Below are 17040 nucleotides of genomic sequence, written 5' to 3' on the forward strand. Positions count from 1 at the left end.
TGGATTTGTAGCTTGCTGAACAGAAACATAAGGTTATTTATCTGAACAAATAACCATAGGAGGAGCGATTCTTTTATTTAATTACATATGTGGGATTTAGTGTCCTGAGGACAGAAAAAAACCCCAAAAAACTAAGACTTACACACTGATTTTATATAAAACCTTCTGAGTTTTGCCATTTAAAGGTCAGACAGACATGAGCTGCGTTGAATCAAGCTACAAAGTACTTCTGGGACTTAGGAAGGTTTCCCTTCCATGGAATACTACTCAGTAACAAGTCAGAGGGAGCTGAAAAGGAGGGATGATAGGGAGGAACTGCGCTTTCCCATGAAGCAAACCATACTTTTAGAAGGAAGTGGCTGTTGAGCCAGGGATCTTGTAGAATATGGTAATTCCTGTGAACTGCCCTGACTGTGGGAAGTAGAAAAAAGGATAGGTTTTGACAACCTCTGTAACACTTGCAGGGTGTAGTTGGTAAACTGGAGGTTTATGAGGGATTTACAAGGCATGCACATTCAGTGGAGCTCTGCACTGCTTCCTGCTGGAAGTCTGAATTCACTGAAGACACTTTATAAACTGGTAATTTTCCCAAAGATATAAGTATTTACTTTATATTTAGGTTACCTTCTGTTCTAGGTATCTAAGATCAAAACCAAATGAAGAATGTAATGTTTGAATGGTTGTATTGTCTCTGACCAGAGGGTAGAGCTAACAGGCTTTCTTCTCCAACAGTGTCCCAAAGCACATGCCAATGGAAAGTACAGGAGAGGACAAATTTCTACAGATAATCTCTCATCTTGGCCATTTGGTTGCTGAAGTTATTCCTGAGCCAGAAGTCAGCTGTGTATTCAGCAATTCTTAGGTAATTTCTTTTCTATTGCCTTGTCTAATCTCCCATGGAACCACGTAAATCTGTATTAAACGTCCACAGGAAAGAGACCATAGTAGCAATTCTTTTACATGCTATACAGTACTCTATTTTGATTATGGCACGTTGTGCCCACTGCATGACAACAAGGTGATTACATAATTCCATTTAGAGTACCAAGGAAAGTGAAATTATATTACTGTGCCTGAGGTGTATCTTCCTTTAATCCTCAGGTTTCTTGCCTGTCTTTACCTACGAATGTGGCTTTTCTTCTCTCACAGCTTTTCAGAACACATGTGTGTACAGGAATGAATGCACCATTGCAACCTCCTCCCACCATTCATTTGCTTATATTCCTAAAATATATTTTGGTTTAGAAAACTGAAAAACCCAAGAAGACTGACAAGGTAAGCATGCCAAGAAATAAAAGAAAATTTACTCTCCAGTAAAACTGCAGCTATTATCATAATGCATATTCCAAGTAAAGTCTAAGATGTCCCGTATTTTTGCTGAATGTATCAGCTTGTGTGACTCGTTAGGCTCCCATTCATTATGGAAATAGACCAGTAAATTACAGCTTTTGCAAATGCAATCATTATAGCTGTAACTTACAAAATATATTAAGCCCTTTGATCTTTGTCAGAGAACATATCATATACTTTTAAACACATTGCTCGGAAATGGTAATTCAGAAACTATAAACCAAACATTCACAGCTTTAATGCATATATTATGCTGTACATTTATATCAGAAATAATGTCCATATTCTGTCTATTGCAAATTATCGCTTTAAATTTCAGCTGAACTGCAAATTGATAAAATATGAATGAAAATTGTCCCCAATGAATACCTATGGCTTTTTTGCATTACTCAAGAATATGATCTAAATAAAGCTAAATTTTTTTCTAGTGATAAGGTGTTGCAAATTGAATATTTTGACTCTGTGATTTTGCTTCTGTGTACTCTGTAGTTCAGTGTTTTATACATCCAGGTTTAGGCAGACTAAATGACACTACCTTAAATAAGTAGATAGAAAAAAATTAAGAAAATTATTACAATGAACAACAGCCCTGGATTGTTTGCTGTAATCCTCACCTGAAAGGAGCAATGGTTCTGTCCAGATATTTTGACTTACCCATTCAGTTTCTGTGCATTAACTTCTACTATTTGTTCACAAAAGTTTTCATAAAATGAGCAGCTAATATAAAAAGTGGCTATTTTCCCAAAATAGCATAGCCTGCAGATTTCAAGAGCAACCACTACTGCTTATTGCTTATAATTAATATGACATCACTGATTACCACTTATAAACCTTTTTTATGGGAGCCTAAGCCTCCTATACTATGCATAACTGAGCATATGGAATCTTAGATCATTTTTTGCCTTCTGTCTCTAAAAATTTTCAGAAGAAAGAAAGCTAATCATATTTCATTATTCTGTGTATGTAGCAGGTCTGTTTTCTTGGCCAGGAATCTGAAAACGTTTTCTAAGAGGACTTACCTAGCAGCTGTGTTGACAATTCTATTTTTGAGTGCAACTTCTAGAGAAAGATGAGTTTTTCACACCTGTGCCTCTGGAGCTCACTTTTTGGAAACAACTGGGCTTTGCATTAATTTTGCAGCAAATACCATTCACTACAAAGAAAAAACCTGAAGTTTCACCTTCTAGCACAGACTGCTAAGGAAGAGCAGTCTGTGCTACGTGGAGAAAGTTTTTCTATGAAGGTTCTGGATAGAACATGAAAAAACAGTTAAAAGGCACCTTTTGATGCTGCAATGTATGCCTTCATTGAACTGCTCTTTGAAAAGTTTTATTGGGACAAACTCATAGCTCAGTTTCAATCAAAATGTTACCTCATTGCAATTAACCATTTCCGGACTTCTAAAGAACAATATCCACCTAGTGTAGACACTGTAAACCTGAAAAAAGAACAAGTGCCTTCATACCTGTGCTCATGGTTTTACAGTAAAAGGAGCATGTTTGGATTTCCCTTTGGGTGTGCAAAGCCTGGAGTGTGAGTGACTTGGTCCTCAATATCAAGGATGTATTCTGTACTCTGAATTCTGTACTTTGGCAACCTGTGTGTGGATGGAACTTCCCCTAAAATTAAGGCAAGATCCTAAAAACCCTCCCACCCCCAGAGCAACTGCAGTGGTGCAGGGGCTGGTGGTGTGAACAGAGGCCATCATCTGCCTGCAGAAATAGCTGGAATGTCAGAGCCACTTCACCAACAGAAATTCTATCAGACATCTGAGAATCTTACTGATTATTTCCTCCACCACTGAAACATTCATGCTAGAAATCCATGACGTGAAAGCTGCAAATCTAGGGAGTGCATAGGTCTAAGGGAGAATCGAGAAGTCAGCTTCTCTTTTTTGTGAAGCTGAGTTATGGAGCATTTTGACATTTGCCAAAGCTTTATTGTCAAGTCAGGTGAAAGATGCTTTTGTCTATGCAGTCCCCTTAATACCCATGACAACAAGGAGAGTTTCTTGATAACACCTGAAAATAAATCAGTGTATCTTTCAAAGTAACATCATTTATCCTATTTCTAAAGGGAAATAACTCAAAAACGTGAGAAAAGGAGCAAAAATTCCTTGTACAATCTCAATCTCATGCCTATGTACTACACACTATAATGTTTAAGATCTATAATCATGTTTTTCCACCATGTCCCTGAATTGTTCAGAGCTCAAGATGATGGCTGCTTTGCAAATGATGCAGCAATTCAATACTTATGTTTTTCCTTATTGTTTAGAGATTCCATAAGTCCTTTACTGCAAACCACGAAACTGTCTCAGCCATGTGAGGCATAGTATTCCAGTGGATGAAGGAAATAATTCTGGCTGCTGCTCCACTTTCAATTGATGTTTTTATAATGATTGGGTACGAATCATTAGTTTTAATTCACTTTTTTATAGAAGTGTTTGGAAACAAAGGTTAAAAATCACGTCTTCTATATTTTTTGCAGATCTTTAGGATAAACTTTGCAAAAAAACCAATCAGTACAACTTCAAATGAATGAACACCTATTTGGAATAACTTGAGGAAAAAAAAAGCCCACTAGTGGTAACCGTGGCCAGCAGATGCACTGCAAAGTCTTCATTCTAAGCAATCATCTATGTTACCACATTGAAGGTGTTTGATGAAGGGGGCTCTCCAAGAGGGTAAAAGATTGATTTTCAGTCTCACTGCCAAGTATGAAAACCATTAAAAATTTATTTTTAAGTGCTATTATATCTTTCCGGAGAAATACAAAAGACACCGAAACTTTCCCTGGTGATCAAAATATTTCATATAACTAAAATAAAATGTTTCATTTTCATGCTTATGCAAATGAATTGAGTTGTTGAAAAGTATTCATACCCAAAATTGTTGAAAAGTATTCTTACCCAAAATGTAGGAAAAGCCAGCATTTTACCCAACAACTTAGCAGTCTAAGCTCCTTCACTGATGCACACCAACTCAAGATCAAGTCCATCTTTTCCAGAGAATGCTTCAAGTTGGAAGACACTAATCACCACGTTAAGGAGAAGAAAGGAAAGCTTTAAAACAAAGTTAGAGATCTTGTCAAGAGTTGTGAAACACACCAGTTTTATGGTTTTATTTCTACGGTTCAGCTGGAAAAGGATGGGTATGATGTGGCCACCTCAAACAGCCTCCTAGTGTGAGTCCTGAAATAGGAGAGCTTTTAGCTCATGCCTATGATCTGCCTGGCAGAAGGTGTTATGTTTCTAAGTGATTGCTAAAGCCACTGGCTTAGAGTGCATTCTGACCTGGGCTTTCTTTGGAGCTCTTACACTTGGTAGAAAATTAATTGCATGCAGACTGAGAACACACAGTGATTCTCCCATGTGATGAGTAGGAGATTTGTTGAAGCCAAAGAAATACCTGTGTTTAAATGTGAGCTCCTGGGAGAGTCAGGCATTCCTTCCACATTCAGGACTATAACACCACTGGCTGTCTAGGCCACTTGCATCTGAGGCAGGATTCAAAAGTGGAACTAAGCCTGACTTTCCCATAGCAAGTTTCCCATGTTATATAAAGGTTATATCATGCTGTCATTGTCTTATGTAAAAGTGCTAATTATACTAACAATGGTATGAATTCAACTGGTATTTGCAAAAAATGAAGGGGTGAATATGCTCCATTTTTTTTTCTGGCAGATTCACATTTTTCTTATAAAATAATTACCTAGAGGCACCCCTAAATTAATCACAGATCTCTTTTGCTCTTTTTCAGTGATTTGTGCACTTCAGAACAGTTTGCTGATTTTCTTATTTGCATATTTGAATCCGTGTCAACTAACTTTCCTGTGGGTTGGAGTAATGCTGAAGATTGGATTGTGGGGGAGTGTGTCATGCTCAATATGTGGTAAACTAATGCTTGGCTTTCACCACAGCATAGAAGACAGTCGGAGCAATCCTGAAGAACTGAGGTATGTTCAACATTTGTAACACCCTTCTGATCCTCTCTTGGGGTGAACTGAGTGTATCTTCCATGTATCTTGCACACCCTGAGATCTTAGGAACAGATCTCTCAGAAATTTTCTGCGCAGTAAATACACAAACTGTGTCTAACTTTTCACTAATAGGGGGCACTAACACATACTAACAGCTTGTCATTTTTAGTGGGCAGGTTAAGGCACTGAGCTCTCTGTTTGTAGCTTGTATAGAGGGCTCCACTTGCATCCTGTCCTCTGGCAGAAGAAGCTGGGTGATAGCACTTGACACTGTTACAACACACCCAAACACTGCTTACCCACCGTGTGCACAAGCAGTGTCAGAGCGGTGTCATTCTGCTGGGGAATGGGAGGGAAAAGGAGAGGGAAGAAGAAGGAATGACAATGTGGGAGAGGTAAAACAGGAAGGGAGGCTGGAGGAACACAGAACGCCAGGTGCGACCAGGCTGCATACACTGGCTCAGACCCAGAACTTACACGGCAGCTAATGTGACACCATAGCAGTACTGGCACCTAAAAATTTCTGTCTAAATGTGAATTATGTATCTTGAATTATGATATGTCATGAAACTGCTCTGTGGCTCCTCACTGATAAGTCAGTCTGCAAGATCATGGTCTTTTATTTCTTCTGTTGGGCCTTCTTCACTTCTTTCTGTGTCTGACACCTCTCTCTATACTTTGGACAAGCTATCACACTTCTCTACAATACTCATAAAAAAGCACTGCAATATCTTTTAAAACTGTACCTTTGGATTTTGCTATCAAATACTTTACAGAATATTTTTCTCTCTCCCTAACCCAAGAACAATTCACCTTGCAGGAATTTTCTTCACTTACCCCATTCAGTTTTTTGCAGATGTTCATTTGCAGAAAAGAAATTTATGGTTTTGTTCCCCTGCTCTCCTCTCCTAGGTTGGCAGGAATTATCCAGGTCAAGGACTATCATTCTTGTTTTCTCATTCTTTGTGTGATGCACAGAAACATCTTTCCTTTGCTCTTTCCTTTAGAAAATGGACTAATCCTCATTCTAGCTTGTCAGCTCAGGTGTGCAACAAATAATAATGGGGAAAAAGTATTTAAGGGGCCCAGTCAAACCCTGGTACTACAGAGAGCAATACTGCCGAGAAGTAGTACCTTTTTGACATCTTGCTAGCAGGCAATTTGTAATTTTGGGTCTAGGAGCAGCTGGATTTGTGGTGAGGAGGAAGTTTTCGGGGCTGAGGGTGCTTTTCCTTCCTTCTGCCAGCAAACAGCGATCCACGCCAGGATTTGCTTTCTGCTCCTGTATTCAGTATTTCGGCGATGCAATGTGTAGCACGTTTCTCTCTCCCTGTGTGTGTGTGTGTGTATGTGTGTGTATATGTCTGGTGTGTGTGTGTGTGTGTGTGTGTGTATGCATGTGCAGCTTTCCCTCGCAGTGTCTTGTCTCCAGGATTTCTCCCTGCCTGGCTCCGGAGGCTGCTCCAGCGCTGCGCGGAGCAGAGGTTTCCCCGGCTCCCGTAAATACAGGCACACGCATCCAGTGCACCACACGCACGCACACCACACACACACACACACACACAGAGGCACACAGGCACGCTCCGAGCCGCTGTCCAGTCCATCCCCACGCCGGCTGCTTTCCCCACCGTCTCCATCCAGCCTGGCAGAGGCGGCAGGCACAGCTCCGCGGCGGATCGTGCTGACGCTGCCCCGGGACTCCGCTCGCAGCAACGCGCCCGCGGTTTTAATCTTCATAAGCTACAGAAGCTACAGACAAATTTTTACCCTCTTTTTTCCTTTGCCTTTTTTCTTTTTTTCTTTTAGCTGTGGGGTATCTTCTTGTGGTTTTGGTTTGGGTTTTTTTTTTCCATTTTTATTTTTTTCTTTCGGCGTGGGGCGAGCGCTCTGCGTTTGGAGAAGGAGCCGGAGGGACGAGGCTACCGCTCTCCTGCCCCCGCCGTGCGCGCATGTGTGTGTGTGCGCGCCCATCTCCCCCCCGCCTCGCAAAAGTTTGCCTGGGCGGCCGGGGGGCTCCCGGGCCGCCGCCCCCGCAGCCGGGGGGCGCGGCGGAGGCGCGGCGGAGCGGCGGAGGCGGCGGCGCGGGACTTGCGCGCCGCGCGGGAGTTGCGCTCCGCGCCATGCCGGCGGCGCGGGGGGCTGCGCGGCGCTGCGCCCTGGCGGGGCCGCTAGTGCCGGTGCCGCCGCCGCCGCTGCTCCTGCTGCTGCTGCTGCTGCTGCTGCCGCCGGTGCTGCCGGCCGCGGGGACCGAGGGCAAGGCGCGGAGCTGCGGCGAGGTGCGGCAGGCGTACAGCGCCAAGGGCTTCAGCCTGGCCAGCGTGCCCTACCAGGAGATCGCAGGTAAGGACGGGGCCGGGCGCGGCGGGGAGCGGGCAGGGACGGCGGAGCGGGGCCGGTGCTGCCGCCGCCGCCGGGCTGCGCGCACGCCCCACGGAGCGCGGCCGGGATCGCGGCGCTGTGTGCGCGGAGCGGAGCCGCTCTGCCCGCCCGGTGGCACCCGGGGGCTTCCCGGAGGAGCGGGTGTGTGCGTCTAGATAAAGATTAAATAAATACAGAAACTAAGGGGGTGGGGGGTAAATAAAAAGGGGTGAGAATGACGGGGACGCAGGCAGGCTCAGCCGCGTTTCTGTTCGCTGGCTGAAACTTCTTGAGAGTTGCAGCCGGGCGGCGAGAGGCAGCGGGCAGGTCTGCAGTGGCGGCTGTCGCCGCTGCCGCCCTGTGCCGGGGAGAAAACTTTGCCCTCTGCCCGCGGGCACAGGGCGTGATGGAGGCGGCGGAGGAGGAGGAGGAGAGCGAGGAGGGCAGTCCTGCTCCCCTCCGCACCCTCCGCGGCCCCAGGCCGGCAGGGTCGCCCCTTGGAGGCGCCGCCGGGCGCCTCCGCCGCAGCACGGATCGAGCAGAGGCACCGGCTGCCGGGGAGAGGCACCCACACACATGCACGCACAGCCGCCCGGCAGCCTGTTACTTGGCTCTTCCGTCTGTTGAAACATGCCTACAACAGGTTATATCGCAATCCGCCTACGAAGGTGTTGGGAACAGTTTTTTGTTGTAATTCTATTTCCCTACTTTTCCATACAACCTTATCAGTATTGCATCGTTAAGACTGAATGAATAAAAATACGTTTGGGGCTGAAATTCATTTAGCAATCGGAAAGCACCACAAAAAGAGAGCTATTATACATGAAGATATGAGCAAGGCTGCTTAAATCGGACTGCTTGAGCCCTCAAAAAAGGTTTATGCTTCGCCACTGGCACTTTGCTGTTAGGTCCTGCTATTTGTAGAGTGAATTAGATGCTCCTCGGTTTGCTCGCTTCCTCTTGAAAGTTGGAAGCAGTAGATTTATCTTCCTTGAGGTGAAATAATGCCACAGTTATTCACTGTGTAACATTTAGCACTTTACATGAGGAATGATAAATGTAGAAAATCTCAGGACAGCGAGGCTGTAGTTCACAAAGATACAGGGGAGGTTGTTCCGTGTTGCACCTTCATCCCTCAGGCTTACTGATTCTCTGGTCTTTCTGTACTTTTTCCTGTAATTTATATTCAGGTTGCTCATCAGTTATATGAAATCATGAAATCTCTCCTGTGAACCACAGATCCTTTGAATATGCAGTCATGCTTTCCCTTTGCTCAGTGTTACACCAGCTGCTTTCAGACAGAATGGTAGGATATCCTCGGTTACATTAAAAAAGGAAATTTTAATAAATTTCAGACTTCTAATAACTTTGGGTAAACACTTGTTGCTTTCAGCTCACTGAGAAGTTTTATTGTTTCATATATTTTCTGAATGTACCGTGCAAAGTCGACATGCAATTTTTAAGTAAGCCCAGCATTTACAAGTTTCTGTTGACATGTATCAGTACAGAAAGACTCAGAGTAATTAAATATTTGATAGTAGTTCAATCCAAAATTACTCCACAGTTTCCTGCTAAGTTTTATAACTAAATCTGCTTTTATGATTAAGTACATGACTTATGGGGGTATGAATTATTTTTTCTGAGCTTCCTGTTGAAGCAGTTTGGGGTTTTTTTGTGGTTTATATTCCTTTTTGCTAGTTGGTGTATCAACTTTTGAGCAGTTCTGTTTGTAGCTGTTCAAATGAGTTGTTGTAAGACTAGGGTTGCTTTAAAGTGTGTTTCTAAGTGTGTTCTTGTACAGTGCTGCAAGGTGGAGTAATAGCTGTTCATACAGCATGGGCTCTTGTTAATGTTAAAGCTCTGTATTTGCTACCTGGTGTGATGTTGGAAGTGTAGTTAAAGCAGTCAATGTACAGGTTTGAGAAGCTTTTTTCTTCTTATATTTTTTTTCTTCATTCTGTCTTTTTTCCATCATTCTGACTTGGTTAAGGAAGCAATTTGTTAGTGTTTCAGAAGTGTAGTCCATCAAAGGCCTCATGTTTTAAGGAGTTCAAAGAACTTTATTACAGTCTTATTTCTGAACAAACATTGCGTTTTCAAAAGATTTTGCATCAATGTCTTGATAATATGATGATAAATAGTAATACACCGTGTGCTTTGATTTAACAGTAGTCATGTTTTTTGTTGTAATTTGTCTAAAAGCTGTTTTCTAGCTACAACTGTTGAAATGGTAAACTGAAGACAGTGTGTATGTACTAAGGCAAAGTGTATATGTAGTGATGTAAAGAGCTGTGAAGAATCTGTTTAAATTATAGAGGCTCTGGACATAGAGAGATCTCTCTCTGTTGAATGGAACTGCAATGCAAGAGACTTGTTAGATAACTTCTGTAGCGTTATTTATACTGTCACTCACTTTTGCACAGAGATGGTAGAAGTTACAGATGAAAAAAGTTGTCAGTTTTTGCTCTGTAAGGAAGAGTTTTCCTATGGTATTTTGTTGCATGTGAAATATGTTGAAATATGTGGCAGTAATGTGACTACAGTTGTTCACTGTACTTTTACAACAATGCTAAATTGTTCTGTGTGATTTTATAGAACATATCTGTAATCACCCTTCTGTTTCTGACGTCTTGTCTAATTGTCTACATTCTGGTGCTGTGACCTTCACTGGAGTACAGCACATAAAGTTGTTTTCTGACATAGCTTAGCAAAGTAAGTCCTCAATAAATGAACTTTACCTCAGAATGGGGGGCAGAGGAAGAAAATTTGAAGTATACTTGGTATGCTGCTGCGGGCTTAATTCTGTGCATCAGTCATACGCAGGGTGAGTAGCTGGAGCTCGCAGTGTGCGCTTGGCTGTCCTTGCAACGGGCTCCTGCCTGAGAGGAGCTACTCTGGCTACTCTCTGAGTGGAGTGTCCCATGTGTTAGAAAGAGTTCTACTGTGAGACTCAGGTTACCATGACCCAGCATTCATGAGTATTAGTGGAGCTCCTGAGGACTTTGCAGGAAATGCTTTGCTGAGGGAAAATTCGTAATTTGAAAGTCAACACACAAGAGAAAAGTCATAGAACATATATTTTGGCAATACTTGTTTAGCTCCAGCCGTGCCTTCAGTTCCTCATGGTCTTAGAGGAAGCCATGAAAATGAAATGTCAAAGTTAAGGTTGGATTGTGCCCTTGCCTCAGAATTTTCTGAATGAAAGTGAATGTCTGTGTAAAGTAGTGGCTGTGTCTGCTTTGTGCCTTTCCACTTCCAAGGTGAAGGATGTGGGGGTTTTGTGTGTTGTGGTTTTGCTCGGTATTTGGTTTTTTGTTTTGCTTGGGGGGTTTTTACTATTTGCTGAATAATAGTTTATTTAGATAAAAACTAAAACTGTTCTGATAAAGCATCCAGCAGTAAAAGTGTTGAATTGTTGAATTCTAAATGCTGTGTAAGAGGCATGTGAACTTTGTTCTCTTGCACAGATGATGGACGAGATTCTGGCAGCACAGTCACCATAGTCAAAGTGACTGAAATGAAAGCAGAAACAAACCCTTCATTTTGAAGGTCAGGAGTCACTTGAAATTGTGCTTTGATGAATAGGCTTTATACTGGCATAATACAGAGGCGTTGACTGAAGCCAGCTAGCACACATAACACAGTTGCTTGTAGCTCCTAAGTGGTAATAATAATAATAATAATAATAATAATAATAATAATAATAATAATAATAATAATAATAATAATAATAATAATATCCTCTGTAGTCATGCATGCAATGGAGCTATTAGTCCATGTCAGATGTTCTCAAGGTATTCTTTCTGAATGTTTTGCTTTCGTACTCTAAAATGCAGTAATAGATTGACAAAATAGGGAAAATCCTCCTGACTGAGTCTGTATCCAAGTACTTGTTCATTAATACCTTCTTTTACTGTTTCTCTGCTGCTCTCACTGAGAGCTGTGAGAAGAAAGTGCCTGTAGACCAGGAGGTAGATGGGGATTCACAAACAGACACCTTGTGAGGTTGCCTCAGCAGTATTAAAAAAGAAATAGCCTTGCTAAAATAAATACCATATTCAGTGCAAATTTGTGAAATCTTTTTTGGGCCATTAGACATTAATTCACTCTTGATCTCCATGATGGCAGTGAAGATGGACATGGAATTTCATGTAAACTTTAAACTTTCTTTTTGTTTGAACACTGTTGTAGTTGTATCCTCCACATTGTGTGTGATCCCCTCTCACCTCCGTTTGAAGTTGCAGTAATTGCAGCATCGAGAGTCTCTCTGATCACCTCTCCTTATGGCCTCCCTTATTTTCCAGTTGTGAGTGCATGGTGCATGCTAATAAATTGGCATGTGCATGTGAGTGTTTGGAAGTGCAGCCTTCCTAAGACCTATCTTTACTGTCACTTCTGTACATATTTATTGGTTTGTATGTGACTGATGCCATTAAGGGGAATACAACTTATGTATGCACATCTAAAACCGAAAGGTGATGTTTGTAAGATCTTGGCCTTTGAGAAGAAATAGCATGTTTTTAATGCTTATAAATAATTCAATTTTGAATGAGAATTTTATATCTCAGCATCTGGAGTTTCCCAGTGTGACTTTATGCTAGAGTATTTTGGAAAGAGGGACTTTAAAATAGAAAAGGCAGTGCTTTAATAATTAATGTAATTATGAACTTCAGTCTATAGTCTCTTAGCATCTCTTTTATTTCTGTTGTCAGTCTGATTTATCATCAAAAACATACCTAAAGTACAATATTTTCTACACTTCTAAGTGCTAATGTGTTAAACTAAAGCTGTAAAACTAATGTGTTCTAAAGCTGTATTAGTACTTATTTCATCATATGCTGTTGTGAAATACTCCTGAGATTAGGTGGTGTTTAGACACCAGAGGTCAAGCACTATGTTAAAAGCTCAGGCCATTCTTTTTTATATTACTGCAATAAAGAATATATTCATTTCATTCATATTACCACTTGGCTCTCATAAAAGGTCAGTTTTAGCTGAATGTACAATTACTTGCAAATGGCAAATCTTATAACAAGTGATCAACAATAAAAGCTTTTCTGGGTAATTTGTCTTTAAAACTACTACCTGCCATTTCTTTTGAATGACTTGAGCATCTTGCAGTATCACTTGGAGATCTCTGTCTTATTCCCCATGATACATCTAAGAAAACTGTGCATACTAATCTTCCTTTCTGCTTAGTAAAGTAAAAATGCATAATTACATTAAAATTTCTAGTTGAAATAACAGGCTTGGTGCTTAAAACTCCATTATGGTATCAAAGTATCAGCATTCCCATTACTAGCAAAATGAAATTACTTTTCTAGTGAACTATGACTGTATGCCCCCTTTTGTACCTGGTTAATGGGTGCTCTCTCCCTAGGAAGGGAACCCACATTCTGTGGTTTTGACTGTTCATGCTACCAGCCATAATTATTTTAGCAGTTTAAATATGTGTAAAAGAATTAACACTTCCTCAGAAATTCCTAAGAAAAGCATATAAAGGTTGGTTTTTAAAGGCAGAGTTGTTATTATGCTAAAGAGAGAGAATACATTATAAGATGCAAAAGGAATTTAAAATGTGTTGCAGATGGTAAGAAAACATATGCTGGTAAAATTCATAGCACTTTATTCCTCTGTATGTAAAAAAGGCCTAAAAACCTACTGAAACCAAGATTTGCTTTCTTCCCTACCTCTTGCTCTAGAGCTCCAGCACACATACAAAAAAATTAGCTCCCCTAATAAGAACATTTCTAGCTGTTGTTATAGGAGGCTGTCACAAAGACCATCAGCTCTCTCCAGTGAGTTTCTTTTGGCTAATGTGACCTTTTCCTTCCAGTAAGTGGAACAGCAGCACTTTATTCTGTTGAGCAATTGTGGAACACAGAAGGCACGTGGCATTTGGAGGCAGGTGCTGCCAAAGATGTGCTGGAAGAGGTTCCCTCTGACTGCACAGGTGACAGCAATTTGTGTCCTACTCTGACATCTGCCCAGCAGAGCCAGTCTCTGTGGGCAAAGTCAGGGGCTGTGGGTTGTGCTGGGAGGGTTGCTGTCCCCTCCAGCCACTGTGAAACCTGAATGTGCAGGGAGAGGCTCTGCAGCACAACCCCAGCTCTGGGATGGGATGGAGACCTGCTGGCCACCTGTCCTGGTCCTGATTTTCAGGGTTGGGTACAGGATCTGCTTTCAGTGCACCAGAAAGAAGCAGCCAGGGCTGATACTCCTAATGCTAACAGTAAATTGCTCTCCAGCTCACCTGGCCTGTGAGGTCTTTCACCTTGTGCTTCTAATGGCCTTTTAACAGTGTCTCCAGCTGAGCAGCAGATGTAAAGGGTACTGAGCATCTCGAGCTGGTTTTTTTTTTACTCCTGAAAGAAGCATTTCTACAGATACTCGACAAACAGTAGAGCCTTGAACCTGTTCACTGACCTGTTGAGTTTAAAATAGCAGGGCAAATCTCCCCAAAATAAGTGGAAGTGTCAACTGCTTTTAGCAGGTGCTGTGTAGTGGCATTAAATAAGTTTGCTTACAGAGTAACACACAGTATCTCTGTGTGTATATGTATGTGCATGCAGGGGTAAAATTACAGCTTTTACCTGGGGTGGCTTCAAAGTCCCATTTAAGGACTGAAAGAGCTAGGGAAGTTGTGCATTACCAGAACAGGTGCTTGCAAACCAGGTTGAAACTTTATTTTATGGGCCCATCTGACCAGTACCTGAATGCAAATATTAGGGACAATAAAAAACTACACACGACTCACTTCATATATGTCAGAAAGATCAAAGGCTAAGTCAACCATGCTAATCCTACTGTTTGGGAAGTCCAATTAGTTCAAGCTTGATGCTTGATTAAGCAGTAGGTCCTATAACCTGCCCTGTAAGTCAAAAGCTAGACTTCTCTGTTACCAGAAATAGTTTTTTTGCCAGTCTGTGCAGCTCTTGATGTGTTTGTAATGGTAGCAACATATTTATCTGATGTTTTTAGCCATGTCCCTTGGCTCGTGTGTTGAATTTCTAACATGCCAGGGACTGCAGGATCATCTTTTTGGCATTTGTATGAGTTGGCCTTGGAGAGAAGTCACTGCATGGGGTGAGGCTTTCGTACATCTTGGTATCAGATTGTGATGTACTATAGTGGGAGAATGTATGTGGATACTGCTGTGGCTGGAGAACTGTGGAGGTGTGTGCAAGTACTCCAGACCTGGCAAAATGCATTCTATAAATGCCTCACTGTGGTTCTCATGTCAAATGGCTGTGGATGGCTTTTGAGTTATTGTTGGCATCCCTTATGACCTTGGAGTTTGTCTTTGAGAGCAGTAATTAATACAGGAAACTAAAATGGTTTTCTTAAACAGGATTTATGTTTTGAGGAGTGAAGCATAGCAGTGGGGAATAGATCTTTATGTGCAGTATCCTACCAAAGGTATGACAGTGGTGCCTGATGGTCAGATGGCCAAGGAGGCTCTTGTCATATTCTGGGTACATTTCCTGTAAGTTCTTTTCAGTTCAGGATTCAGGTTTCCCGTTTTCAGGAAATGTTTCTCTGAGATGCTGACCTGAACTGGAAAACTGATCTGATAGCAAATCCACCAAAATATGGGAATGTGGGAATACCTGAAGTCATGATGAGAACATGGGGTTGATGATCTTTTGGTGTCCTTCAGGTAGATGTCTTACAATTCTGTTGAAACTGCTAGGGAAAGTTTGTCCATCTCTTCTCATGTGTCACTGAAACACAGCATGGCAGTAGTATAGTGCTCTTAGCAGTACAGTTCAGAAGAAACTATTAGCAGCTGAACATTCTTGGCTATTATCTCCACTTCTGTTCTTGGCTTTCTAACTGCATCACCATCAACTTTACAAGCCATACTAGCAAAGTCATCTGTTTCCCAAAACTGATGGAGCTGAACACTTGCCTGGGATGAGGAAATGTACTTAGAGGATGTTACTACCTTAGGGAAACTCTTGTTTGTTATCATGTCAGTGTGTAATAGTTAATGTGGTCAGTTTAGTGGGTGTCTGCTGATTTTATGGCATGTTGAATTTGGAGGTTAGGAGGCAAAGGGATTAGGTTGTTAGACCTCGTGTTTGTATACTGTTATTTATCGCTGTTTTCATGTTTCAAATCTTTTCTACACCTGAGGGTGACCATTCCCAACTCTGTGCACCTTTGACCTTACAGTTGTGCTCACAGTAGCACTGAAATAGAGATGGTTAAAAGCAGTGGCAAAATGTTTCTTTGTATGTCCTAAGTATCCAATTGTCAGCGGTGAGACTTCAGATGTTGAACAATTTCTAAATGCCTTCCAGTTTCTTAGTAACCTTGTTTTTAAATGAGTGCTTGTCCTTAAGAAGTGTAAACAATGCAGTGACAAATCAAAGGCAAGGGCTGATGAACAGCAGTGCTCAGTGGCTCAACCTGATCAGTTTTCTGTCTGTTACAGAGGGAAAGGAGCTGTGAATACAAACAGCAACTTCATCTTCTGTAGTTACACAGAATTGATTCACAGAGTAAACACAAAATATGAATATTTAGTTCTCTGATATTAGCTTTTGGCTTTACAACTTTAACATATAAGTTAATACTGCATATAAGCAATTTAGGCTCCTTTGATGAGAATAGATATATATCATTTACTCTGTCAGCACTATCTTTGTTGTAAAGAAATATGGAAAATACCTATTGAACAGTTTCTCAGTCAGGCCATTTTTCCTTTAACCAGTTAGAGTAATTTTAAGTTACAGTATTCTTATCTGGTCCAATCTTTGCATAGCATGCATGTATTTAAAACTGTTTCCAAAATTTGATGTCAACTCACAGTAAAACCTTCCTTAATAAAACAGTTTTTATTTTGTGAAATAGTCTATCCTTGCCTAACAGTCCTGTTGCAAAATAAAACAGGGACGACAGGTAACTCAATTCAAAATTGCAAAGTAAGTAGTGTTGGCTAGACCTAGAGGTTTATGTGGTTTTGAGCGGAAAATCAAAATCTAATTTAAAAATGAAAGTATTTAAAAGAATGGCACAGGGGATGTTTATTTATTGAATTGATAACAAGCAGGAGCAGTATTCCTTGACCATTACTATTCCAAGAGATGTTTTTTGTGCTGACTATGGCCTGGCAATAAGCACTGTTAATGCAATACCTGGAACATAGCTAATATTCACTGATTAAAGACAAACACCTGTCTTTGCCATGTAGCATGGCTGATGAAGTGGAAGGACTTCCAGAAAGGACTTCCTGAAACTGAATGCTGAAACAGGGATTAGCTTGTTCTTAAAGCTGATCTTCAGAAGTCCTGTACTGTTCTTTAAATGAGAACTCCAAAGCCTTTTTCTTTTTTTACTACTGAG

General features: G+C 41.4%; 1 protein-coding gene across 1 annotated transcript in view; it reads left to right on the plus strand.

The window, feature by feature from the left end:
• The first annotated feature begins 7280 nt into the window (after window positions 1-7280).
• Window positions 7281-17040, plus strand: part of GPC6 (glypican 6) — a 721607-nt gene continuing 711847 nt past the window's right edge. The window contains exon 1 of the mRNA XM_066545104.1: window positions 7281-7671. Coding sequence (XP_066401201.1) covers window positions 7281-7671 — 391 coding nt within the window. The remainder of the gene's footprint in view (window positions 7672-17040) is intronic.

Source organism: Molothrus aeneus, chromosome 2 (genome assembly GCF_037042795.1).
Source record: "Molothrus aeneus isolate 106 chromosome 2, BPBGC_Maene_1.0, whole genome shotgun sequence".
In the NCBI taxonomy this organism is placed as follows: Eukaryota; Metazoa; Chordata; class Aves; order Passeriformes; family Icteridae; genus Molothrus; species Molothrus aeneus.